Source organism: Xenopus laevis, chromosome 5L (assembly GCF_017654675.1).
Source record: "Xenopus laevis strain J_2021 chromosome 5L, Xenopus_laevis_v10.1, whole genome shotgun sequence".
Lineage (NCBI taxonomy): Eukaryota > Metazoa > Chordata > Amphibia > Anura > Pipidae > Xenopus > Xenopus laevis.
Genome location: NC_054379.1, coordinates 91,540,970 through 91,568,420, shown reverse-complemented (window position 1 = coordinate 91,568,420; position 27,451 = coordinate 91,540,970). Strand labels below are relative to the sequence as shown.

At 37.2% G+C, this 27,451-nt stretch overlaps 1 protein-coding gene across 15 annotated transcripts in view; it reads right to left on the bottom strand.

Annotated features, from left to right (window-relative positions):
• Positions 1–27,451, bottom strand: part of snap91.L (synaptosome associated protein 91kDa L homeolog) — a 63,764-nt gene that overhangs the window by 9,281 nt on the left and 27,032 nt on the right. For 4 of the 15 annotated variants that reach the window (XM_041563045.1, XM_018263428.2, XM_018263431.2 and 1 more), the window contains 17 exons: positions 25,663–25,769; positions 25,073–25,114; positions 23,721–23,741; positions 22,584–22,651; positions 21,033–21,038; positions 17,436–17,457; positions 15,593–15,699; positions 15,347–15,447; positions 11,705–11,719; positions 11,412–11,588; positions 7,252–7,359; positions 6,065–6,340; positions 4,368–4,445; positions 4,178–4,249; positions 3,553–3,636; positions 2,557–2,637; positions 1,267–1,401 (listed from right to left, as the gene is read on the bottom strand). In XM_041563045.1, the coding sequence (XP_041418979.1) occupies positions 1,267–1,401; positions 2,557–2,637; positions 3,553–3,636; positions 4,178–4,249; positions 4,368–4,445; positions 6,065–6,340; positions 7,252–7,359; positions 11,412–11,588; positions 11,705–11,719; positions 15,347–15,447; positions 15,593–15,699; positions 17,436–17,457; positions 21,033–21,038; positions 22,584–22,651; positions 23,721–23,741; positions 25,073–25,114; positions 25,663–25,769 (1,500 nt within the window). The remainder of the gene's footprint in view (positions 1–1,266; positions 1,402–2,556; positions 2,638–3,552; positions 3,637–4,177; positions 4,250–4,367; positions 4,446–6,064; positions 6,341–7,251; positions 7,360–11,411; positions 11,589–11,704; positions 11,720–15,346; positions 15,448–15,592; positions 15,700–17,435; positions 17,458–21,032; positions 21,039–22,583; positions 22,652–23,720; positions 23,742–25,072; positions 25,115–25,662; positions 25,770–27,451) is intronic. The other 11 variants (XM_018263432.2, XM_018263437.2, XM_041563046.1 and 8 more) reach the window with 10 other exon arrangements.

Below are 27,451 nucleotides of genomic sequence, written 5' to 3'. Positions count from 1 at the left end.
CTCACCATTTATACAGTAATATTGCAGTGCAGCCCCAGCATGGACAGTGCCAAAATGAAAGAAAATACAAACAAAATGATAGCATGGTAACATCTCATTCTTAAGAATAAGCAAGTAATCCATATGCTCTTCAATTTTAACATATTTCCATGCAGACATGCACAATTTTGCAGATATGGCGTAAACGAATTCACTTTGTTTTATGTGTGATAGAATAAAGGGAAAAGCTCATGCAAGTACATCAAGCAAAATAAAGGTAGGTGACCCTACAGTCTGAGGTTACACATTACACAATAAAAAGGCTTATAACACAATGAGTAGTGTCTTTTATAATCAAAACATACATCTCATTTTTCACTCAACAGGAATGTAGATAGATATACCCTTTCCAATTGCCTCCTCAGTTTTTATAATAAAATTACTGTGCATATTTTTAAGGTGCTTGATTCAAAACTCCATGCATTTTAAACATACACAGCATAAAATACGTGTCTCAAAGCAATATATGCCTAGAATTTTACTAAACTAGGATTTGGTTACGTATCCCCCATTCTGTCCACTAACGTGCACATCATTTAGTGCAAATGCGCCCTATCCTTACCATGTGGCCCTGCATTGTATTCACCAGCATTATGCTCTGCACCGTGCACCAGATTTTTGCTCAAACAAGACACGTAAAGTGTAGCTAGGCCACAGCACAGTTGCTGATTAAATGAGCTTCAATGGGCACAATTTTGCACCTGTTAGTACTCCTTGTACTTGTGTCTGGGGAATAAGTAAATGTCTCCTTATATTTCTGAAGGTATATATTGCCTGTAGTTTACTAAAGTTTGCAAAGGTGACATTTGCATGTACTGGACATAATCCTAAATCTGAGGTGTTGTTGCCACTACCCTATCCTAAAAAAAATATTCGCAATGGTTGTGCCAGTTTCAAAAATTGTTATGACTGACCTCTAATACAGCACATTCAGAAATACACATTTAACGTGGGCATTAATATTAGGCCATGCCTGGCATGGTACAAGTACTATAGATCAAAGCCCTGATCTCAATCCAAATAAAAATCGATGGCACTAAGTGGAGGTGCCCAAGTGTCATGTGACTAACTTAAACAGTCTGGAGCAAATACTCCTGGGAGAATGGACCAATGGAGCATCATGAAATGCATAGTTGTACTTGGTAGGGAAATAATTTGCAATTCCAGGTCAGCCACTACACATAAATATGATGCCCAATCAGATTTCCAACGGTAATGCCAACGTACCTGAAGCATCGAAAGAGCTGGCAGGAGCAGCAGGCTGGCTTGCACCAAAGGCTGCGTCAAAGCTTGGCTGAACAAGGTTATTCTGTGCTGGAGTAATCGGCGTAGGAGAGGGCGCCATGAATGAGCCTCCAAATCCTTTAAAATGAGTAAAACAATGTAAACAAAGCTATCGAGTTCAGGTAAATTTACTAAGCTGATCACAACTGATGGACTCCAATCTTGTAACCCAAATACAAGACAACAGGATACCTGGTTTACTGACAAACTTGTACTAAAGGGTACTTCAAGTCTTTTGCATCAACCACAGAAAAAAAATGACAATGACAGAATGACAATTTATAATTCACATTTTTCTGTTAGTACAAACTGTAGGAACAGAGGTTTCCCTATAAAGACATTTTAGGGATGAATCTGAAATATTAGGGTCTCCAAATGTAAAGTGATTACTCACCACAAAAGGAAAGAGGCCCAGGTGCTCCGCCCTGAGCCCTCAGCACGGGCAGCAGACAAACCGAAAAACCTTTTGGAGCAGGCACTCAATAAAGGCAAACTTCCACCAGGCAAATAGTTCTATAGAGTTTATTGTGTCCACAGCCTTACGCGTTTCGTGTCATAAACACTTAATCATAGCCTATGATTAAGTGTTTATGACACGAAACACGTAAGGCTGTGGACACAATAAACTATCTTCAACTATTTGAATGGTAAAAATTTGTCTTTATTGAGTGCCTGCTCCAAAAGGTTTTTTCGTTTTAAAGATCGAAACATATTGTTTACACAACAGGAAACAATCTGCACACACACAGAAAAGGAATTTGTGTAGAAACTGGGTTTATACCACTGTAACATATATCAGAAGAAAGGAAATAAAGGAACACATTTAGTAGGGCACACTGAACCTCTCTTACAATTCACCACAGTGGTTTCTTACAGTGTTTCTTACATCTGCCACTGGGGTGAATTGTAGGAGAGGTTCTGAGTGCCCTACAAAATTAGTTTATTTCACTTCTTTTGAGATAACTTGCTGGTTCAATATGTTTCCATATATTTCCATTCATTTATTTGGGTTTCCAAGTCTGGGAAAAAGGCTAGGCATTGGAACACCCATTGTAACCTCATGATATAACACTTCAGTCTTGGGATACTGCATTACCACAGTGATTTTGATGCATGAGTGTGTATGAGGAATGCCATTTTTTAAAGTGCGAAAAAGATACTCCAATGTATGTGTGTGCGTATGTGGAGATAGAGAATGACATAGAGAGAGAATGACATAAATAAGCAATTTACCAGCCAGTAGGTCTGCAGAAGATGACAAACTAGTAGGTGCCATAGCTGCTGGTTGTGGCTCAACAACTTCTCCAAAAGCATCTGCCATGTTATCCAGTTTGCAGCAAGGAAGTTAGAGAGAGGTTCAGAGTACATTTTATTTAGCCCTATGTTCATGGGTAATAAAGAAAAAATTCAAGTATCACAAAGCCTAGAAAGATAAAGACGAGGGGTACCCTAATATGTCACCATATATGTCACAACACTGTCCCATTTGATCCTTCTCTCATAACTGCCCCAAAATGTTCTGGTTATTTATCAATTGCGTTTTAAATTTGATTTAGTACAGTCTCTGTACTAAATTATATTAATTGAGCAGAGAGAAAAAAGAAGTATGATGAGAGCACGCTGGTGTGGACATCTTGCTTGACTGAAGTTTTGCTGTAGCATTCATAAGGAAGGTGTCGGTATATAGTTTTATATTATTTTGTGATCCTGTTCTAATGGGGTAATTAAAGGGAAAAGAAAAGGCACAGATGATTTTTTATAGTACTTTTCTGTAATCTACTCTATATCTATAAACATATTTTCTGATTTATAATAATAAAATAATATAAGGGAATGTATTATTTGTAAATAAATATATTATCCTAATATTTAGTTAACAGCAATATGGACAAGTGCATGAACATAAATTTAATTGGGCAAAATAACTAAAAAAATGGATGACAATAGGTATCACCCCATGGCAAGTGACACACTGGGGGTGCTGGAAGCTGTAGTCCAACAACATATGAAGGACTGGCTGTTGCTATAACTGATCTATATTCTATTCTTGCAAATGTATATTTTGTAATTAATATATTTACATATGACACACTTGATCATTAAATTAAAGAGAGTACTAATAATAAGATGTTTTGTGTTGAAGTTAATAATAAGCATACAGGTGAGATGAGGAAAGACACTATTTGATAAAAATATTGCACAGAAGAGTAAAGACAGTCATATACCAACCCCCAAATAAGTCGAGTACAGCTGAAGATTCCACCTTTGCAGGAGAAGCAGTGGGGGCAGCGGAAGAAGCTGCAAAAGTGTCCACTATAGCGGGTACAGAAGAATAGAGCATGACTCAAAAACTTAGCACAATTTTTAGCATCTGGCATTATAATTATATTTATGGACACAATGCTATAAACAGATCTTGGCAAATATATATCTGTAATAATAAGCATACATGTGAAAAGAGGAAAGACACTATTTGATAAAAACTTAAAACATAAGATATAAAGTCATATAACAACTCCCAAATCAGTCGAGTGCAGCTGAAGATTCTGCCTTTAGCATTATAATTCTAATATACTGTATATAGGAGCATGACGATGAACCTCCCAAATGAATGGCCGTCATGCAAGTGAGAGCTACAGAAAAATGCAAACAAGGCTTTGTTTAGAAAATGTTTTGTAGGCTCGCAAGTCTTGGAGTAAGATATTGTACAGAAGATCAGCATGCAACAACTGGGCAATACCGTACACTTTTGCGAAGGGTTTATAAAACCCAGTGCTGTAATATTACAAGGAAACAGAACATTTTTAACAGCATTTTATGTATCGCTCAAGTGCTTTGAATAAAAAGCACTCACCAGACAAGAGGTCTCCAGTGAGGGAACCCTCTGGCACAGGAGAGGCCCCATGCGGTGGGGATGAAAAAGCATCTACTCAAAGCAAAAGGAAATAAGAGCCAAATCAGTTTCTTCAGCAATAACACAAATCAAAAGTGCAGCAACATTTTATGGAGCAAAGGACATGAATGTAAAGGATACCATGCATTACCTGTGCCAAACAGGTCTATGCTAGGTGCAGCATCAGGCTTAGTTGCAGCAGGAGCCTCCGAAACAGAGTCAAATAAATCTAAGACCAAACACAGGCAATGTTATTTCTGCTCTGGTGAATGAATAAATGCTTCTGAGATTAAGCAAAAAGATAAAATCATGAAACAAGGTTGTGGATGTTAGCCACCTGATAATGCAGATTTCCTCTGGACATTAGAACATTCAGATGAATTTAGACAATTGCAATCCTATTTTTCCAGTTTATTACATGAAGGGGCCTGTAGTACAGTACAGTACTATTTGTTCCAAGTGTTAGCATACAAATGGCAGGAAAAAAATCAGATATTTTCTAAGATATTTTTTCAGTAAAGCTAGTCAGTTCCCTAGAATGACCACTATAGCTACAGTATATTAAAACAAGTCATTATGGAATCCTCTACTCATCCATATAGAGAGAGGGTACAGGTTGAAATAAGAGTAATATGTATCTAAAAGCATAGGGAAATTTATTTTAGCAAATTTCAGCAAGTTTTTCAATATATATATATATATATATATATATATATATATATATATATATACCGTATATCACTATAAATTCACTATAAATGTATTAGTTGGATAGATGAAAGCAGTACTTCCTGATAATTCCTGTCCTTCCAAGAGCACCCACAGGCACAGGTCCATATGCTCAACTTGCAGTTCCCTCATGAATGTTGTATTCATGTGGCATGGGTGAGGGTTATTCTTGCAACACTGGGTCATGGTAAATTACTGCTAAAGAGTTTTGGGATAACAGTATGCCCTTTCTCAAATGAGGAATGAAGGCAATGCTGTTCCAAAGCATTTGTTTGAACCTTTTGTATACAAAATGCCTTAATAAACTTGGAAATGACTTTGATAACATCATGGAAGTAATACCATTTTCTTCTTTATTCAACATATTGTTCACTGGCAGTGGAAGTGGTCAATATGGTACCCTGCTTAACCCAGAGACAATTATTTTGTCATTATTTAAAGGGCGCCTATCACATGAAAACTGTTTCTCCCAATAGAGATGTAGCCTAAGACAGCCTGCACTACATATATGGGGAAATAATGGTATTCTTTTAATAAAAAGCACCCTAGCAAGAGCTGTACCATAGCTCACTCATAATGCGTGTGCATGTGATTGGTGATGCCCCCTTCCATCCTATGTTGCATACAAAAATGCGGGAAGAGTCAAACCTACGCAATTATGTGATCCAGATGTTTTAGAGATTCATTTTGACTTCAATACCTGTACAAAGGTATTTTAGGACGTTTTTTGATCCTGTGATGGAGGAAATTTAACATGGGAGACAAATGTCCTGTGTGATTTTGTTAAGTACTGCCTGGGAAACAGCATGTACATTTCTACCATCTTTGCCTCACTATATCTATCTGGGTTAAAATGTATGGAACGTTAATTTGTCATTTATTATATCTCATATTAATGTAGCATACACAATAGTTATGTTTAGCCGTTTGACAGCCTTATGTAATATGCCAGAAGCTGGGATTTTAGTGTCAGCTTCATCAATATGTTCCCATAAGGAAATGATGGTGGAAGGTCTAATGAAAATTCTAACGTTGAAAAAATCTGTAGAGCAATGAAACTGGAGAATTTACCTAAATATAAACTTGGAAAAGAATAAAAAAAACACAAAAAACATTTACCACCAAATATATCTAGAGCAGGAGGAGCAGTAGTTGTAGTGGTGGTGCTGGCAAATGTGGTGGCAGCAGTGGTAGTAGCAGTTGTAGTAGTGGTAGAAGTAGTAGAAGCAGCAGCTACTGCAGCAGGAGGAGGAGGAGAAGGAGTAGTTGCAGGAGCTGTAGAGGCTGCACTAGTTGTGGGGGTAACTACAGGAGCACTGGTTTCTGTTGGCTTCAAAGCAAAAAGGTCCAGCTCAGGAGCAGCTTCTGCACTACCTTCAGATGGGGCAAAAGGGTCTTATAGGGAAGAAAGTGGAGAACAGACAGGATCAGTTAGGAAAGGAACTCAGTAATCAATTAATCTACAAACATAGAACACTCAAAACACAGGGTATACTAATCTAATATTCTTTGAGTAGGAAGTCCATACACCTTCATCCGTATAGTATAAAACCTCTAACACAGGTCTTTGCTACATAAAAACAGAAGGACACCTTAGCAAAGAAAGTACAGAAAAGTTGGCTGATAATTATATCTAATAGTGCACATAAGACACCAGTAACCCAAAAACAGTACAGAGCTAGTCTGGGTTAACCTACACAGATAAGTCTGAAATAAAACCCTTATGCATGACAGTCATGACAAGGCATAGTAAAGCTGGCCATAGACGCAAAGATCTGATCATACTAATTGAGGATTCGTACGATTTTCGAACCGTGTGTGGAGAGTCCCGACATTTTTCGTCCGGCGGAGATCGGTCGTTTGGTCGATCGGACAGGTTAGAAAATTTCTGTCGGCTGCCGATAATATCTCTGCGTGTATTGCCGATCGTACGATTTTCAGTGGGAGACTGTCACTAGCTTTGGTTGGACATAGATATCGTACGATTGCTGTCAGGGGCAGAACATTGCTGATCTGTTCTTTAACTAATCTGACTGGTAAGACTTTGATCTGAATGGTTAGTGGCGGGTCGGGAGATGGGAAAGTCCAATCGTACGATGATTCGTACGATCAGATCTTTGCATCTATGGCCAGCTTAAATGACCGAAACATTTAAAGTCCTTTACATCCAGCCAATATTTAGTAAGTCACTGAACAAAAACAATCCATGCACAAAATTAAAGAGAAAAGCGCACTCATGGGAAGAAAAGAATGAAGAAAGAAAGGTCACATGCCAAAAAATTCTCAGCAACTTATGTGAAACCCACCGTGTCCCGAACATGCATCAAGGGCAGCCGCAACAGGGGTTGGGGTGGGCGGAGCAGCAGCCCCATCTAGTGTTGCAGTGGCTTCACCTGGAGAAGCAGCAAAGGCATCTGGGATGCAGTTTTAATTAGTTTTCAGAAAACAAAAGAGGGGAAAGGAAAGAAAAAAAGGTTTCAGTTATTCTCTTGTGTTACCTTTTCTCAGTGCATATATCAGTGATTTCATTTTTAGTCAGGTGGCATCTTTATTGGATGAGCAGATAACAGAGAGCAAAATGGCAGCACTGAGAATCCAGTTTTGGACAAAATTTGGTAATTATGATCTTTTATTAGGTCAGTTGCCATGTTCATGTTTAGAGTGCCCCAATGTCTCAGCAATGGGAGTTTTACTTTTGATTTACAGATAGGGCATAACTATTTGGGTAATATAAGATATTCTGATACATTCTGTAAGATACTTCCAGATGTCTCATTATAATTACAGTAAGGCATAATTACAGTAAATGACCAATAGATGATTATGGGTCCATCTGTATTTATGTTTAGCCATGCTGCCCGAGCAATGAAGACATCTAGATTTCCATATAGACTGCAATAAATATATCTGTTAAATGCACCACCTAATGTACATTTTGCTCCACCAATAAATAAAACATTGCCACTCTATCGGTACACAAAAGATAAGAGGAGCTCGGTGAATAAGGGCTACGTGCATTTAGGCCCTAGAATGTAAGAAAGAAAATGCAAGCATATAAAAACAAGAAATAAAAGGGATATCAGGCAAGAGGAAAAAAATCCACGATTGCTACAGGTCACTCAGTGCTCAGGCTATGATTAAAATCGAAGAATTAGGTGGATTTTTACCTTTTGCCACTTACTGCCAAGACAATATGTTCCTATAATACTCAGGAGTAAGTGTTATACAAGCATAGTATAAGTATTATAGGGACAAAATCAACACACTGTATTAAAATTAACTGGATCGATATTCCTTCTCATTTTTTTCCTTTATTTTAGTACATTTAGTACAATTTTAGTGGTTTTAGAGGTTTTTGAAACCATGGCTAAACTCACTTTCTCTAAAACCAATGTCATGACGTATCTTAAAAGCTCTGAACTGAAAGCAGGAAAAGTCGCAAAAACTGCAACTTTTTCGTACTGTCACACAAAAGTCAGCGTCAAAAATATCCGAGAAACACTATCAAAGAAAGATCTTCTAATTGTTGTAAGGGACATCTGCCATTGACTTCTACGTATTTCCAACAGGTTTTAGCTGGAGTATCTTCGTATTTGGAATTAGGCATTTGGAATTGTCACATTTTGTTGCATAATAAAGTCACACTTTTTTCCGCAAATTTTTGGTGTCAAAAATCCTGATTCTTCATGTGCTTCCTGCAATTAAAATGCTAATCCCTCAGAGATAACAGAATTGGATCACAGAGTGCTTTTATTTGCAGCAAGTTCTAGATGCCTTAACAAAATATTGTAGCTATTTCCCAGAAAACTGCCTTGGAAATGCCCTGCCTACTGCACATATGGAATAAAGGAGCATATTCCATTCAAAAGAATGGTGGCAGGCTGCAGCAAAGACCTACTGGAATGGACCCTATTCTAATGCTGAGATCAGAATGGCCCCTGCCCTAATGCTGTGATTGCTAAAGTTACAAGTACAAAAATTCACCTCTTACATAGCATGAGAGCTTTGTGAGTGACATTGTAGTCATTGCAATGGAAATATACAGTATGTTACATTTCAACATAATAATGTACATATTCTATATTTTCTTTAGTCAAAACAATGGTTTTGGCTCTAAGTATATAATTATATATACAGTTGATCCAATTGGTAGACCAGAGCCAAAGGGGAGTTCTGACAACCTCATGCCACATATGTCTGAAGATGAAAATGCCTTTTGTTCTGTTTCTACTGCATATGATAAAATAAATCTAAAGTCTAATTATCAATTAACACTCTGCAATATACATTGGACTACCAGATTAGAAAATAAAATGGGGTCACTTTTGAAAGCATCACAACACAACCAATGAGGCTGGAATTTGACATGATACGTATGTTAAACCTGGACATAGTGTCCAAACAACAAACTTCTTAGAGAACAGACTTAAACAAAAGGATCCATGGAAATCAGAACATATGGGATGAAAACTCTGACCGTAATTTTTATCTGCAGTGGGTTTCAAAACACAAAAGCTTTTTCCTCTGCTGCAGTGTTAAAACTAGAGAGTCACAGGGCCACCAGCTTTCTAGCAAGAAGATCAGAGCGGCTCTCTGGTTTCATTCAACGATTAGCTCTTGTATTTTAAAACAGCCACAGAAAAAAATATCAAAATGCAACAGCAAAATAAGTGCAGTTTGTTTCTGACTTCAGCTCACCCCTTAAGCAGGATTATCCCAAGAATCTTATGGTTAAATTGATGTTGACTATAAACACTACCAGTCAGTTCACGTTACACATTTCATATGATGCAGACAGTAGTAATGTCAGACTATTTGCAATTAGTCTTCATTTTTTATATTCAGGTTAGAAATGGCTAATAATTCTAAAACCAATATGGATTTGCAAAATTTTGGTACTTCCAAATATGTTTGCGCTACAAAAAGATACAAATATCTTTATTTAGTAGAGATCTAAATAAAGGTCTAAAGAAGCAGAAGAGCTTTACCGAAACTACCCTCAAAAAAACAAAATTTTTTGGGAAAACACAACTCAACTTTTAATAAATATCCCCCCGCTGAGGTCTTATTGGACATTAATCTATCCCCATGGCAACACTTTCTTCTAAAATATTCCACACCTCTTTATCAGTTGTGTTGTGGATGGGAAGAAGGAATAATACATCTTACAACTCAGGTTCATGTCCTAGGCAATTTATGCAGAGTATTCACACAGCACAAGTTTTCATCAGCAAAGAGATTTATTAGTGAAGGGTAATGTGTGCCTCAGCAACATTTTCCGATGCCCTCTATCAAGTCATTTATCTAGTCAACTGATTCAGAGTTGCTCATCTGCTTGGTATTTATGTAAACCCCAACCAAATCCAAGCATTTTCTTACAGAATTTAACCAAATATGAGCACCTGGCTAAACCTACCCAAAACCTTAAAGGAGAACTAAAGCTTAACTAAAGAAGTAGGCTAGAAATGTTGTACATTATGTTTTGAGCTTCTGTACCAGCCCAAGGCAAACACAGCCATTTAACAGGGAAGACCAGTGTCTCCAAATATGCCCTAGTAGCTCACCATTTTCTTTTCTGCCGATTCACTGCACATGCTCTGTGCTGCTATTGGTTTCTGCTTGATAATTTGTGAGGACCCCTAAGCTTAGCTTCTCAACAGCTGCTCAGAGCCCACTGAGCATATGAGTGTCGCAGACACTTTCCAAAATGGTGACCCCCTGTGACAAGTTTGAAGTCCTGGATCATTGAGAAGCTGAAACATTAGGCTGGTGCAATAAGTGCAGTATATAGAATGTGCCATTTTTAGCCATATTCATTTTTAGGGTTTAGTTCTCCTATCTCCGATCCTATGACTTGAAGACTTGAAGTGGACATTTTTGGGGAGCTGACTTTTTTTCCCCATGATTTTTGAGTTCAGATTCAGTTTGGATGTTTCTTTTGTAATGGATCTGGTACTAGGACTAAACCTAAATCTGCAGATTTAGTATGTCCCTAACGGGTACATGGCCAAAGAACATGTTGCTTCAACTATAGTTGTACTGGGTTTAGTGCCTATTACTTATTCCTTTTTAAATTCAGCAAACTTAGAAGTTTTCTGGTCCATGCATTAATTTATCATCCATCTCATTTGATGTTACATCTCTCTGTTAACTGCCCTGAGACAGGTAAAATGTGCATAGATCTGTAAGGTAAGCAAATCAAGGCCAATATAAACTAAACCAGCCACAAAGAAAATAAATATCATGTGCAAACTGTTGTCAACTGAGTCCAAACATCCTTAGCCAGTCAAAGGCTGAGTATTTTACTTTAGTAACTGATAGAAAGTAATTGGTTGTCCTATCAAGTTATAAAGTCTTTCTATATAAAATATTTCCTTAGCAAAATTCTAGGTTTTGTGTTATAAGAATGTGAAACCTTACTATTCAGTCCAAAACAAACAAATGTTTTCTAGGCTGGCATACTAACCTCCGAAAAGGTCAACCTCAGCTTTGCTAATATTGATATTTGTAGCTGTTGCAGAAACTGAAGCAGTTGTAGTTTCACTGGGAGCATCACTAGATGAACTGGGTTCAGCTGAGAAAGGATCTGAAAGCTGAGGAGTCTCTGAGGTAACAGTAGGAGCAGAAGGTGCAGAAAGAGAGTCTGCATGTAACAAAGTATAGAGGTTAAAAAGGAGGCTCTGGGCCACAAAACAGAAAGTATAGAAAAACAGAGACAGAAAACGAGAATAGGTAAGACAAACGGAAAGGACTACTCACCCTCACCCAAAAGATCTGAGTTATGGTCCAGTAAGTAAGCAGTTAATAAAAAATATGAGTTAATGATGATCACAGCAATAACTGCATGCTGTAAATAACCAAATGCAGAAAATTATTCTTGCCCTTATATCTTCAGATATTAAATTATTGGTTGCAATAGTTGCAAAAGTATGAAGCCATTTTATTTCTGCTCTAAAAAATTATTGAAAACAGGAAATACATAAATGTGGATTTTTAAAGGAGAAGGAAAGGCTAAAACTAAGTAAGCCTTAACAGAAAGGTCCATCTAAATATACCAGTAAACCCCCAAAATAGTGCTGCTCTGAGTCCCCTGTCAATAGAAACACTGCATTTCTTTCCTTCTGTTGTGTACTCATGGGCTTCTGTATCAGACTTCCTGCCTTCAGCTTAACCTCATTGCCCTGGGCAAGAGCATGCTCAGTTTGCTCCTCTTCCCCCCCCCCTTCTCTACTGTAATCTGAGCCCAAAGCAGGGAGAGACTCAGGCAGGAAGTGATGTCACACCACATTAATACTGCAGCTACTATCCTAAACAAACAGAGAGTTTCTAGAGCTTTTTACTCAGGTATGGTAAAACATTCTACAGAATAAATATAGCATTCTAGCTTGCACTATTGCAGCTAATCTATTGGCAATAAAATGCCTCTGTAGCTTTCCTTTTCCTTTAACACCATCTCTGTGTTTTTCAGATACATGTATGCCTGCTCATTTGCTGTCCCTAGAATATCTAGAATAACATCCAGTCTGTTGTCAGAAAGAACAATGGTTTAAGGGCTCCTTATATCCATGTCCCTTTCACAATGTAATGTATAGCATGTTTCTTGTTTACCCAAATTCTTAATTCAGAACTTGGGAAAACTGAAAAGTAGAAACATAAAAAATGAAGAAGAAAACCTCATTGCCCTAGGAATAGTGATGGGCGAATTTATTCGCCAGGCGCGAATTCGAGGCGAATTTGCGCGATTCGCCGCCAGCGGATAAATTCGCGAAACACCCGCGAAAATTCACGGCAAAAATTTGCCGTTTCGCGAATTTCGCACGAAATTCGCACATTTTTCGGCGATACATCGCAAATTCGCCCATCACTACCTAGGAACACAAACTATAGGGGATACGCTGTTATAAAATACGTGCATACCAAAAATATTTTTGAATATTCATTCTTTCAGACACAATGTTTAAAAAGTACTTGGCATACCATAGGCACTACCCTCCTGTAAGTCCCATTTGCTAGTTGAGACTGGCATGTGCTCTCCTAAACAATAAGAACTAAACCTCTTGAAAGAAGGGAAGTTTGACATATTAAGTTAAAGAATCTCTGTGGGAGGGCATGTAACTGCTCCATTATTTATTCAATATAGCTGTTTTTGTTCTTCCCTGATGTCCGTGTCCTGTCCTCATTCTCACAGTTCTTCCCACCTTCTTCCCTCAAGCCTGATTCCCACGTCCTAATGCTCTCTCATTATCCCATCTACTCCTCCTCCTTATCTATTAACTTGCTACTTTAATGGGATACTGTCATCGGAAAACATGTTTTTTTTTCAAAACGCATCAGTCAATAGTGCTACTCCAGCAGAATTCTGCACTGAAATCCATTTCTCAAAAGAGCAAACAGATTTTTTTATATTCAATTTAGAAATCTGACATGGGGCTAGACATTTTGTCGATTTCCCAGCTGCCCCTGGTCATGTGACTTGTCTCTGCACTTTAGGAGAGAAATGCTTTCTGGCAGGCTGCTGTTTTTCCTTCTCAATGTACCTGAAGGAGTGCGACATGGGTTTTTACTATTGAGTGTTGTTCTTAGATCTACCAGGCAGCTGTTATCTTGTGTTAGGGAGCTGTTATCTGGTTACCTTCCCATTGTTCTTTTGTTTGGCTGCTGGGGGGAAAAAGGGAGGGGGGTGATATCACTCCAACTTGCAGTACAGCAGTAAAGAGTGATTGAAGTTTATCAGAGCACAAGTCACATGACTTGGGGCAGCTGGGAAATTGACAATATGTCTAGCTCCATGTCAGATTTCAAAATTGAATATGAAAAAATCTGTTTGCTCTTTTGAGAAATGGATTTCAGTGCAGAATTCTGCTGGAGCAGCACTATTAACTGATTCAATTTGAAAAAACATTTTTTCCCATGCCAGTATCCCTTTAAGTACGGTGTTGTCTACCTACTACCTAATAACGGCAACCATATACTGTAAACCATATCACCATGTCATGTAAAAAATCTTTATCAAGCCATGTATACACTGCTTGACAATGCTATGTAAAAAAAACCTCCAACAAAAATAATGGCTTTTTGTGTTGCATTTTAAAAACAGGAATTTTCTTGCCACCTAAACTATTCCCATTGACTTGAATTGGTTACGCAATAATATAACTTTATAGAAAACTTTATAAATGCACCATTTGTTTTATAGAGCTTTTTACACCATTTTCCCTGTGTAAATCCCTCATCATTATATTATAGGCCCCTAAATGTACAAAGCAGTTATTGTAATAACATGGTATAAAAGAATGGAAGCTCAGAAAAGAGGTCTCCCATTCAAGGCACAGGTAAATCTTGCCAGTTTATTGTAACATATGATCTGTGTCACCTCTTCTGTATTCGCAAGCCAACATAATCTGTTGCAGGAAATTTCCTTGAGATTCTGCTTAGTAGTTATATTGGTATCTATAGTTTATATATGTGAGTGTATATGAGTTTGTGTACTGTATACAGTATACTGGGGTTCGTTTGGAGGGATGACCTTGATGGACTTTTGTCAACCAAGCTTAACTATGTAAGTATGTTTGCTTTCACCTTTATATTGTTTTCTAGTTAATTTTCCCTCTGGTATTTTTTCTATACTGCTAATAACTGAAATAATTACTTCCCATCTTTACCAAGAAATCCAAAATCCTGCAATATGTTGAAACCCAACTTTCCTCTCCTACAAACACACACAGGCAATTCACTTACAGACATGTATGCACATCTGAGCAGGTGTTTCAGAGAATTCAGAATTCTCCATAACATTTACATCAAGTAGACTAGCACCCTTTTAGACATCTAGTTGAACAGAGTATATTTTTATTTTTGTTTTCAAGATATTAGCAGTTTTAACATACTGTAATGAATCTTAAACAATGCAACCCCCTGCTGCTTAGAATCAAACTTTAATCCATGTGTGGAGCTGTTGTAAAATTTGTATAAAGGTGGTGCTCTATTTGGTATCTATGCTGCTTGTGGTTGATACACTGCAATGTGTATATTGATCTCCTGTTGTTTACTTCTGTTGACTGCACACAGCCAAATAAAAGAAAAGTCTTCTGAGGCTGCTCTACTAAAAAAATTAAGTTTGTGAAACAGAGTTATCTGACATTTCTCTGGTCAGTTTTAACCAGAGAAACAGCATAAGATTTTCTTTTCTGTTATCTGCAATTAAAAGACTACTATAAGTTTGCTTGGTTTAGGGGCACTATTTGAATATGTGTTTTTAATTGTTCAACAACGGTGAAGGTTTGTTTAGACAGCAGATAAAATATAGATTTTAACGTTACAGGAGATAAAAAAAAAATGTCAAATATAAATATATCTGTGTATTATTGTGGGCAAAGGCATCCTGAGAAAACAAGTCTTTACCTCCCCATGCACTAGCACCTCCAGTTGCTGCTGAAGCAGATGCTGTAGCAGAGCTGAAGTCTGGTTGCAAGTCCAGAAGATCATTGGACAGTTTTGGAGAGCTGCACAGGGAAGCAGAAAAAGTATCTGTAAATAGTACTATAATCTTGATTGATTTGTTTCACTGACATCAGTGTGGCACAAAGAAGAAGCATGGTTCAAAGACACATATTTTAGAAGATTATGTCTCCTGTTATATAGGCTCACCTTATTGCAGCTCCTGCACATGCTGTTGCAAAAAGGTCAACAGGCGATGAGGCATCTACTGTTTTAGATGGGGTTGAGTTAGGCGATGTGACATTTGTAGGAGATGACTGAATAGATAAGCATAAAAGAAGACTATATTTATATATATTGTATACAGTCTTATTTCCTCATTGTTACCTAACATTTTTCTCAACAGTTAAGCTGAAGCCCAACAAATTCTGTTCATGAATTGTTTTCAAGGTGATGTAGCCCAAGAACCCAACTGTGCAGCTCTGCACAGTAAAGCTGGTCATAGACGCAAAGATCTAGTCGTACGAATCCTCGATTCGTACGCTTTTCGGATAGTGTGTGGAGTGTCCCGACATCTGTTGTTCCATGCTGATCGGTCGTTCAGTCGATTGGACAGGTTAGAAAATTTCTGTCGGCTGCCGATAATATCTCTGCGTGTATTGCTGATCTAACGATCTTCAGTGGGAGACTGTCACTAGCTTTAGTCAGACAAAACTTTCGTACGATTGCTGTAGGGGCAGAACATCGGCTGATCTGTTCTTTTTCTACTTTTTTTGATGTGAAAGGTTAGTGGCAGGTCGGGAGATGGGGAAGTCCAATAAGTCCGATCGTTCCAGGATTCGAACGATCGGATCTTTGCATCTATGGCCATCTTAAGGTTCTTGAGGTTCTCAAAAATGAGGTTACGGAAGTGGCCTAAGGGCCAGTGTAATGATGCTAAATGAAAAAAAAATTGGTGAGGCTTTAGTTCTGATTTCGAGTTAAACCCCTTAATCATCGGCATAGGCTACGGTTTTAACCTTCAATGCATCTGGCTTTAGTCTCCCAAAGATGCACTTATGTTTTTTAATTCACTTATAAACATTAGTCTCACTTTGGACAAGGAAGTAAAGGATTTTTTTCCCTTTTTGTATTGGATATTCAGCAAAGGATCACTGCTTTGGACTCAATCATGCCTAGGGGTCCTTAATTGTTCCTCAAGCTCAGATGCAGAAGCAGTGGGAGAATGAGTCATCTGTGTTTTTTTCTTTTATGCCCTAAAATACCTGAACTCCGCTTGTCTCACTACCTCTACATTTGACCTGCAGGCCTATCAGCCTCTATGTTCGTTCTGCTACTTTCTGTCTTACTGCACATTGCTTTTGGTTAGGCAAGCTTTGGCTCTTTATATACACCTATCTAGCCCAACATATATACTGATTTTAGGATACTTATTGCAATCGTTTTTTCCATATCTGTAAGTGCAAAGTCCAAATGCACAGCAGATAATTAATATTAATTATTATTTGTTAGCATGACTTTGTGGCTTTTAATATTTTTATTTGGTTGTTCTCTGAGTTTGGATTTATGGCTCTGAATTATTATTAGACCATGTCTATGCTATTAGACTAGTACTTCTGGATGCATAGTTGGCTACATGGTAGAGTAAATGATCTGCCCAATTTTTCAAGTGAGGGTTACAGCCTCTTGTTGCTGGTTTAAAGAAAGCATGTTACATACAAACAACTTTTTCAGAAGGCTTATTTATAAAAAAGGGTAAAAAAAAAAAGACTGTTTACTAGAGGGAAGATTTAAAAGTCGTATACATTGAATAGTGAATAAGGAGCTGTGGGTATACACTATGGGAACTCTCCTTTCACCCCTTGATAAATAAGTGTTTACTTTTGTCTGATTAAACAATTCTTAAATTTCCATAAAGTACTGCCAAGGCCAATGGCTAAAACTATTGAATATGACAGGAAGTGAGTACATATCCTCTGGTAGGAAAGAATTGTAATTTAATAGTAAGAAGTTATTATTATAAAATCCACACAATAAGGCAATTAATGTTTACCTTCCCAACTGGAGAACCAGATCTGAAACATGAAGAAACATAGAGAAAACATTAAAAAAATAAATTAGATTACCTTTTATTACATACATTTATGTTCACATGCATATTTAACTGTTAACATGTTACCTTTAAAAAAAAAATGCTGATATGATGTAAAATGAGGAATGAGACTACAAACCTACAACATAGCCCACATTTAGGCTATATAATATAGATACTGGCATAACTACTGGTGGGGCAAGTGAAGTGACCCTGACCTCCCATCATTGGTGTCTGCGGGAAACACAATGTGTGCAGTGGTTGAATTTGGCAGTTACCAGTGTGCCTGTCCCGGGTGGTGGGCCCAGGTGCAAATTATACACACTATAACTGTGGGGTAGTGTGTACAGTAATCAGCACACTGGGTTTTTCTACGTTGGAAATCAAATGGATTTAATTGGGATTTTTAGCATTTGATGTGCTGAATATTTTTTCAAGATACCAACATTAAAACAAAAATGCAGACACTAGCTTTAGTTTTACCATTATTATTATTATTATAATTTTTATTATTAACCATTCGATTGTAAATGTAATTATTTACATTTTATTTTACATTGTTTACATTGCATTCCCAGTCAGGCAGCAAAGTCAAAATCAGACAGATTGCTGGTATGCAAACATGGCTAAAGTTTAGATATTTAGGTCAATTGTGCATTTTCTTATGCATTTATAAGGGCAGCTAAGCCCATAGTACTGAATTATTTAATCAAAGTGAAGAAAAATGTAGGCTACAACCCTAGTCTTTGCCAACCCTTGATAATATTGTGTCTAAGTACTTTATTTTGCAGTAAGCTTCTTCTGCTTTCCTCTGACCTGCTACCTGCACTGCCTTTAATTATAGATACAGAGAGTATCTTCCTATGAGACTGGAAAACACTGCATGTTCTGACCCCATGACTTGTATGTATTTGCTTAGAAATGCACAGATTTAACAGATTTTATCAATGAAATGAATCCAAGTGCATCATGGTGTACTGCTTACAATATTATAACAGGTATGGAATCTACATAAATATTTTTCTCTGTACAGGTATGGGACCTATTATCCAGAATGCTCGGGACCTGGGGTCCTCCAGATAACAGATCTTTCCGTAATTTGGATCTTCATACTTTAAGTCTATTAGAAAATCTTGTAAACATTAAAAAAAACCTAAAAAGCTGATTTTGCTTCCAATAAGGATTTATGTCTTAGTTTGGATCAAGTACAAGGTACTGTTTTTTATTACAGAGAAAAGGGAAATCATTTTTAAATATTTGGATTATTTCATTATAATGGAGTCTATGGGAGACATTCCGTAATTCGTAGCTTTCTGGATAACAAGTTTCCGGATAACGGATCCCATACCTGTAGTAATAATATAGTAGCTTGTACTTGATCCCAACTAAGATATAATTAACCCTGATTGGAAGCAAAACAATCCTATTGGGTTTATTTAATGTTTTGATCATTTTCAGCAGACTTAAGGTATGAAGATCAAATTGGAGGAAGATCCCTTACCCGGAAAACCCCAGGTCACATGCATTCTGGATAACAGGTCCCATACCTGTTTTATTATTATCATATATATATAGAATAGCAACATTGTACAATAAATGGGTGTATACATGATACATACAAAAAACGCCAATATGAAAGGTAAAAAGGGCGTTGCTCAAAAGAGCTTATGATCTAAAAGATATAACAAGGTTATTATGGGATAGGACGATTCACTTTCTACATCATCATCATCACATGGTGAGAATACTATGTCATATCAGCATCATTGATGCCAGTACCATTGTCCTGTTTTTGTGCACCAGGCACCATGCAGGGAAGTTAAGAGACATCACAGATATTATTTTTTTGTTTTGTTAAAAGAAATAAAATATAATGTAAACTGCAGTGTTTTACAAGATATATGCTTAGAAGAGAAGACATTTTGAATATTTTACTGTAGAATCATTTTGCTCTAAGATACTATGTATGGTGAGCCATTATCATTCCTGAAACAAAATAGGTTTCTTCTTCCAGGCATAGCTATAGCAAATGTAAAATAGGTCATATTGTTTTCTATATAAAGAGATAATTGTACTGTATCACCTGGAAAGCATGTGGACAGTAAAGTAAAATTAGATTAGCTACGTCAGTAACTAATTGGTACAAGTCACCAATTGTTCAACGCTTTACAGAACACAGAAGTATAATTTGTCTGTCAGGAAGTTATCTGCACATCACCAGACTTCACTAATCCATTGTTTCCTTATACTCCCTTAGAAATTGTTTCCTTATACAAGATTAAAGGGTCACTAAACCAAATACTAAGGGTAGGGACACACTGGGCGATTTGGGGAGATTTAGTCGCCTGGCGACTAAACGCAGCGACTTTTCACCCCGAATGCTTCCCCTCGCTCTGCGCCTGGCTAAAATGAAAAATCGCCTGCGCTAATCACACGCGGCGATTCGTTTTCCGAAGTCGCCCGAAGTTGCCTCACGAGGAAACTTCGGGCGACTTCGGAAAACGAATCGCCGCGTGTGATTAGCGCAGGCGATTTTTCATTTTAGCCAGGCGCAGAGCGAGGGGAAGCATTAGGGGAAGATTGGTCGTGGAAAGTCGCGGCGATTAGTCGCCAGGCGACTAAATCTCCCCAAATCGCCCAGTGTGTCCCAGCCCTAAGATTAACATTTGAATGCATAATTCCATCTATGCCTTTTCCACATATTTCATAAAGATGTTATTCACTCGGCCTGCAGTTTCAGCATGGCATATGAATCTTGTCAAACCCTTTCTTATCACCTTCAATGTTTCTCCAGCACTTTGAACGGTATGTAAATCCAAGCAACAGACTAGAGGTGGGCAATACTGTAAACTGGTGTTCTAATTGGTCATTAACTGTGGTATGAACAGAGTTTAATAATCAAACGCTTGGACTAAAGACTTTGATGTGGATGCTATGGTCAACCATTAGCAACAGGAATGTGAAAGTCTGTATTGCATAATATGTCAAATACATAATGAAAAATAGACATAATGCATGTTTCTGTGGGATGGGACTTGCATTCAAGGGCCTACATAACAAATTATGAATCCCTACCTAACCAATCTGTTCTGTCCACCGTAATGTCACTGTATGCCCTGAAAGACCACATTCTGCAATGAACACAAGAATGTCCCTACCACTATTTATTTGTTGAGCAAGCTTAGAAGTGTGCTTATATAATATATTTTAGCTGGTCATCTTCTGCAATGTCATTATGGTCCAGTGGTCACATACAGTAACAGAAATTGGACATCTCAACAGATGCATGAATATATCTTGTGCTACAATTGTCTAATGTCAGCATTATCCCATTTTGTGTTTCCTAATAGTCTTGGCTAAAAGATATTTACCCCAAAGCCCTCATTTTGAAACCCTTATTTAAGCTTTTTTATTTCTTTCCAGAATACTTTGATGATTTTTTTGCATTTGTTTATAGTTTCTGTATGTGCTGAATATGGACAAGCTTAGTTGCCATTAGTTGTAGCAATATGAAATTATGACAGAAAATGCTTAATAGAATACATTTTGGGTGCTTACCCATCACTGAAGCATCCAAAGAAGCAGGGCAATAAAAAAGAATGAATAAGGTTTGAGATCTATATTAACACAGGGTATTTATAGCAAAATAAAAGCACAGGAAGTTTGAAAAATGATATTAAAAATTATAAAACTGTATGTGGTACTCACCTTCAATAAATCTAGGGTTATTTATAGAATTTAGTTGCCAGAATGATTCTAAAGCTGGCCACACATGGCCAGATTTTGTTCTGTGAAACAACCGATTTTAGGACGATCTGATAAAATTGTCTACTCATCGTTACATTGATGTGGTCAAAACGATCAAATCGTTCCGAGAAAATCATTCCAACTATCAATCAGACATGTTTAAAAATTTCATTCATGAATGATGAAATCTGTCATTGTATGGACCAAACAGATAATAATTGTTAAACGATTGTTCACTGCACATGCCTGTATTTTGAGGGGCAGGGCCAAATGCTGAAGTAAACAAACCAACTGTCATGCCCATGCTGTCAAGAAATGATAGCAGTCAATACAAAAAATACAAAAACCAAACCCAACAGATTTATTTGGCCAAAAAAAGCACACAAAAGTGCAGTGGCATATTGAAAATGTACTATGTTCTATAGTACTATACACGGTATATGAAAAAACTTTCGGCCAAATGCCCAACGATGGTGACTGTGTAACCAAAATATACATCACTTCCTTTCTCCTGTACCAGTAGCTACATCACTTCCTACTCCAAGAGTAGACATTGCATCGTTGATGTATAATCTTTCGTACCAGTCGACAACGCACAATGAGATCTTTTCGGCAGAAGTTTGTGTACAATACAACCGTTTACGCCGCAGCGAGCACAATCTGACCATGTATGTCCACTTTAAAGGTTAAGTGCAATGACATGAGGAGATTAGTCCCCCATGATTAATCTCCTCTAGAGAGGAAACATATGAAGCGTGAAGGTGCCAGACGTTTCCTTGCGAGGAAACTTTTGGCTACTGTGGAAAGTAGCCTTGCTGCATTTGTTTCTCCAGGTGCAATTTGCATGTTAGCCACCGGAAAAGCATTTGGAGGAGATTAGTTCCCCATATTAGAGTAGAATAATCGCTAAGTGACTAATCGCCTCACGTGTCATTGCCCTAACAGAAGTGAGCAGCAGCTTCATCAGTATTTTGAGGCATCACTACAAGAATGTAATTAGGCCTATGGAAGAGTACAAATGATGAGATGTTAAGACTACTGTATTTGTATGCTTGTATGCTTGTAAGCTGCACATTTACTTGGAGAAAAACTTCCATAGAACATGATATAAAATTTCAATCAGGCAGTATTCATTGCTTAATGGCTGCCGGAAATTACATTCACATTCAAGAGCTACTACAACTCAGGAGAAGAATACTATTGTGTTGCCACACCCAGAGAGGCCAACAAGTGACCAAAGCATTCACAAATAGTCGAAACAGACATATTCAAATAAACCGGACACCAGGGTGCTGTAAATTTGTTGAACTATATGCATACATATATGCACACACACATAGTAATAAGCTTATTTAAACATACCTTCCAGGTTTCTTGCCTTCCAGTGTATTTAAATGCTGCTCTAGAGTTTCCAATAAGCTGTTTGGGGCCTAAAGACATTAAACAAAAATGACAACATTAAAGCTGTACTATTAACAAATATTAGAAGATTATGAAAAGGCTTCTTTCTGACAGCATAAACCAGTGTGCTTGATGCTCTCCAGAACTGAAATAAAAAGCCAACCACACAGGTGAAGAGGAAGTGACAGGAGTGAGATCCCACTGCATAAAGGAGTTAGTGAATGCATGTTAGCTATCATAGGAAAAGTTCCCAAATAGAATGCAAGAATTAATACAGCTGCATGGACAGAATTATAGTAATATATTACTGTACTACATTGTATTCTAAAAGAGACACCCTGATAAACAGGGCTGTGGAGTCAGTACATAAATCCTTTTGCATCATATAGTAAGAGGAGAGCACTCAATAAAAAGTAATATGCAGTAGTTGTGTTTATTTAAGACTACTCAGATACCCGACATGTTTCCCATTCTCAATTGTAACAAAAAACAGAACGTGACAACTTAATAAACTCTCCCTTCAATCACCCCCAACTCCAAGTGGATAATTAACTAAAATAAAGGTGTGACAAAAATTATTCAAGTCCCTAACATAGTGAGATAGTCCAGTCAAATTGAAGAAAGTTTTAAGTCCATGAAATAGCTTCCATTCAAAAAATGCCCATAGTGTCCATATAAAACCAATTATTCACATTAATATAAATGTGCCATAAACCATCAGTGTCCACATAAGTGCTACATAGTAATACATATTGATACAATCAAGAAGTACTTTCATATCTGATCCACTGGAAAAAGGATATCTACTCAGATACACGAGTCGTGTATCTGAGTCGTCTTAAATAAACACAACAGCATATTACTATTTATTGAGTGCTCTCCTCTTACTATATGATACAAAAGGATTGATGCATTCTTATTAAGCTAAAGCAGTGAAGAGAACTTTGTGTATTTTCAGTACATAAATCCTTAGACTCTGGGAAATAACTCAAAATCAATTTCAAGGCGATACTTAAAAGTAAGCAGATTTCAGAAAAGAACCAGGACAGAGATGAAGCTGGAAGCAAAACAATAAGTCAAAATTAAATTAAAAATTACCGGTTCATCGATGAAACCATCCTTTAAAGAAGAAGAATTCTATTATTTACAGTTTCAAGGTTAACTACCAATTCTATTTTGTTATTCCCATAGTATCACAAATAATGGAAACTGAACATTCTGTGGACAATTTATTTGGAAGTGGCATCATCATAAAACCAAAAGTGATACCATCCGAGGGTGGGAAGATGGAAGGAAGGGAGGCAGAGGAGACTATTTTGCAAGTGATCGAGTAAAACACTCTACCATTCATGACCATTGGCCTACCAACCTGCACCTCTACTGGTATATATACCTTTACTAACTGCTAAATGCCCACATTTTTCTGTGGATACCTAATGGTATCTAACCAGCTGCAGGGCTCTCAGCTATAGCTATCCTTATGCCCAATCACACCTATACTAATCATCGACTCTGTTACGCTTTCACTTTTCAGATAAAAATACCAGACCTATTATCTAGAACGCTCAGGACCTGGTGTTTTCCGGATAAAGGGTCTTTCCGTTATTTGGATCTAGTAAACTAAGTCAACTAAAATATAATATAAACATGGGTCTATGGAAGATGGTCTTCCCATAATTCTGAGGTTTCTGGATAACAGATTTCCAGATAATGGATCCTATACCTGTAACAGCACAGTTCTCTTATCTTTTTGGCCAAAAAACACTCTGTATGACTACTACTGCAATTACATCAGGTATCTATGCATCATATCTGGCAAAGCATTGGGTGACTCACAGGGGAGAGATGCACAAAGCTGGAAAAATTCCCCTTTATCTCTATAAGGCTGGAACAATACATCTCAAATTCCACATTTTATTCAGACTTTGAAGTCACACAGCATGACTGAATTTCTAACATGTTTTTGGAATATTACAGTGTCTATTTATAGTTGCACAGCAGAGGTGTTATGTGAAGTTTTATTTTTGAGCTGTAAGGAAGCAAAGGGCCTGTACAAAGGAAACTAGTGAAATACCATTGTTGATGCTACTGAAATAACATCAAACCTTCAAAATACTCTTTCAGTTGCATCAGTCCCACTGGTGCTCAAGCCAGATGATCAAATGTGATATGTGGGCAAAAAAATCTGTATGCTATTTCCTATGAGTTTTATTTTAGAAGCGGAAATGCCAACAGTCAAAGGTGCATTACATTCAATGGTAACCATTAGGGGCTGATTTTTTAGGCAAGATTACTATTTAGTTCTATAAATTGCACAGCTTAATTTAATACCATAAAGCTTTTGCATGTTATATGTATATTTATTGCACTTTCAGACATAAACCATAATCTCTTTTCAGTTATAAAACATATATAACTATAAAAAGGGTTTACATGATTAAATCACTCACTTGGGTAAGGTCTGGAATATCTCCTTTGTCAATGCCAACTTGCTGTAAACAAGAAAGACAAAAATCATTATTTCATTTTACAAATAATCTCTATGAGTGTTTGGCATAGGCCTTTGTAACAGCTTCCCATTAAGCAGCAAACTTATATTTATTTCCTGGTTTGCTGCATCACCAGACATTTTGCACTCATGACCGCAGCCTTGAATATCAGCAATTATTACCAGTCTCTAGAGAGTCCTTCAAGGTACAGGCACACTTCCCATTGTCTAGGTAGATGCGAGACACAGTGTAGAATATTGAAATTTTTTTAAATATAGACTTGGTCTTTTTATATTGGGTCTTTCTGAAAAATTATTTTTAGGATTTTGGCATGAATATTCTAGCATTCTTGCATTGAAATCTGCTCCATGTGTCTGCACCCAGACCAACACGTGCCTGCACGTGTGGAAACAACATGGAGTGGAGGTAAGTGTTCTAGCTGTTTGTCAGTCTGCATTTATCTGTAGCAGTAACCAGCACAGGTGACAAAATAACAAAAGTACAAATTTAAAGGGGCAGTATACCCCCTCTCTTGTATAACATGAACTTACCTCTGCCACTTTCATGAATTCAGACACCCGGGTCATTCTTGTTAAAAATCGCTTATAGATTTCTAGAGCGTCTTTGCACTGACCCTTCTTCATTTCAAAAAATTTTTCTAAGAAAATAAAAAAGAGGAAAAGTGACTATTAATTGAATAAAACAAAGTTTAATACATTCATGTATACAGAGATCAGTGCAGTCTGTTTTAGAAGATAAGTACCAAATAAAGATACGTGTAGAACTTATTCCCATGCACCAGGCATTGCTTTGATATTTGAGATAATATAAATACAAATGCCCTCACGATTTTTAGACTTGTAGTAGTGTCAGACTACTGTTGGAGAATTCTCTAAAAAAAATTAGACAGAGTGAAAATGGAGGTTACAGTAGGGTAGGAACACACCCGAGTGTTTTAGCTGTAGCTTAAGAGAAAAAGTGATGAATCTTGGCAATGTAGTGAGGGGAAACGTGTCAAAGGTTACTCCCAGAAACAAGGTTATTGTTTTGTGATGTTCAAATTGCTTCTCAGTAGGGATGCACCGAATCCACTATTTAGAATTCGGCCAAATCCCCGAATCCTTGGTGAAAGATTCGGCCGAATACTGAACCGAATCCTAATTTGCATATGCAAATTAGGGGCAAGAAAGGTAAAAGTGGGAAAAAAATCTTCTTTTGCGACGAAAAGTCACATGATTTCCCTACCCGCCCCTAATTTAGATATGCAAATTAGGATTTGGTTCAGCCAGGCACAAGGTTTCGGCCGAATCCGAATCCTGCTGAAAAAGGCCTAATCCTGGCCGAATCCCGAACCGAATTTTGGATTCGTTGCATCCCTAATTCTCAGACTACTGTTAGAGAATTCTCTAAAAAAAAGTGAGTGAAAATGGAGGTTACAGTAGGGTAGGAGCACACCAAGTGTTTTAGCAGTAGCTTAAGAGAAAAAGTGATGAATCTTGGCAATGTTGTGAGGGGAAAAGTGATTACTCCCAGAAACAAGGTTATTGTTTTGTTATGTTCAAATTGTTTCAAACTGGTTCATTCAGAAGAGCTAGGATTTTTTTATTCCTGGGGATGTGTTTTAGCATAATGTGTTGAGGCCAGAATACTCTTTTTTTTTTTTGCCCAGAATATACTTTTAGTAGGAAAGGTCAACAAATATCAAACTGAAATGCTCCGGTTATTGTTCAATTAGAACTCTCAACATCCCAGAATAAGAGTGGGCTTATTTTTCACCAGCACTTGGGTTTAATATCTGCCATAGTATTATAAATTCCAGATTTGGCAGTTTATTTGAAAGACTTCACATAATTTATTAATCATTACTTAAAATATGTTGGTTCTCTTTCAAATAAACTGTGAATATGCTCTTAAAATTACTATTTAATACTAGTTTTGACTAGTGATTTACCCCAATAATATTGCAGCAAGCTAAAATAACAGCACATTTGCTGTAATATTAGCCAATTACTAAACTTTATTAAACCAAAACCAGCCAGCCAGTGTAGGACCTGCCAATGTAGGACAGATGCTATACTAAGGGTAGGCAATTTGGTACAGGTATAAGACCTGTTAGCCAGCATGTCAGGAACCTGGGGATTTCAAGATAAAAAATCTTTCCATAAGTCAGACCAAATAAATAAAAAAATAATTTAAACATTAAATAAACCCAATATTATTATTTTTTAAAGATTATTTATATCTCAGCTGTGAATCTTGGATGATCTTTTGTGTTTGAAAATGTCACCTGCTGATGCACATTGGCGGTTGAAGCATGTACCGGTACTTGTGTGTAGAGTA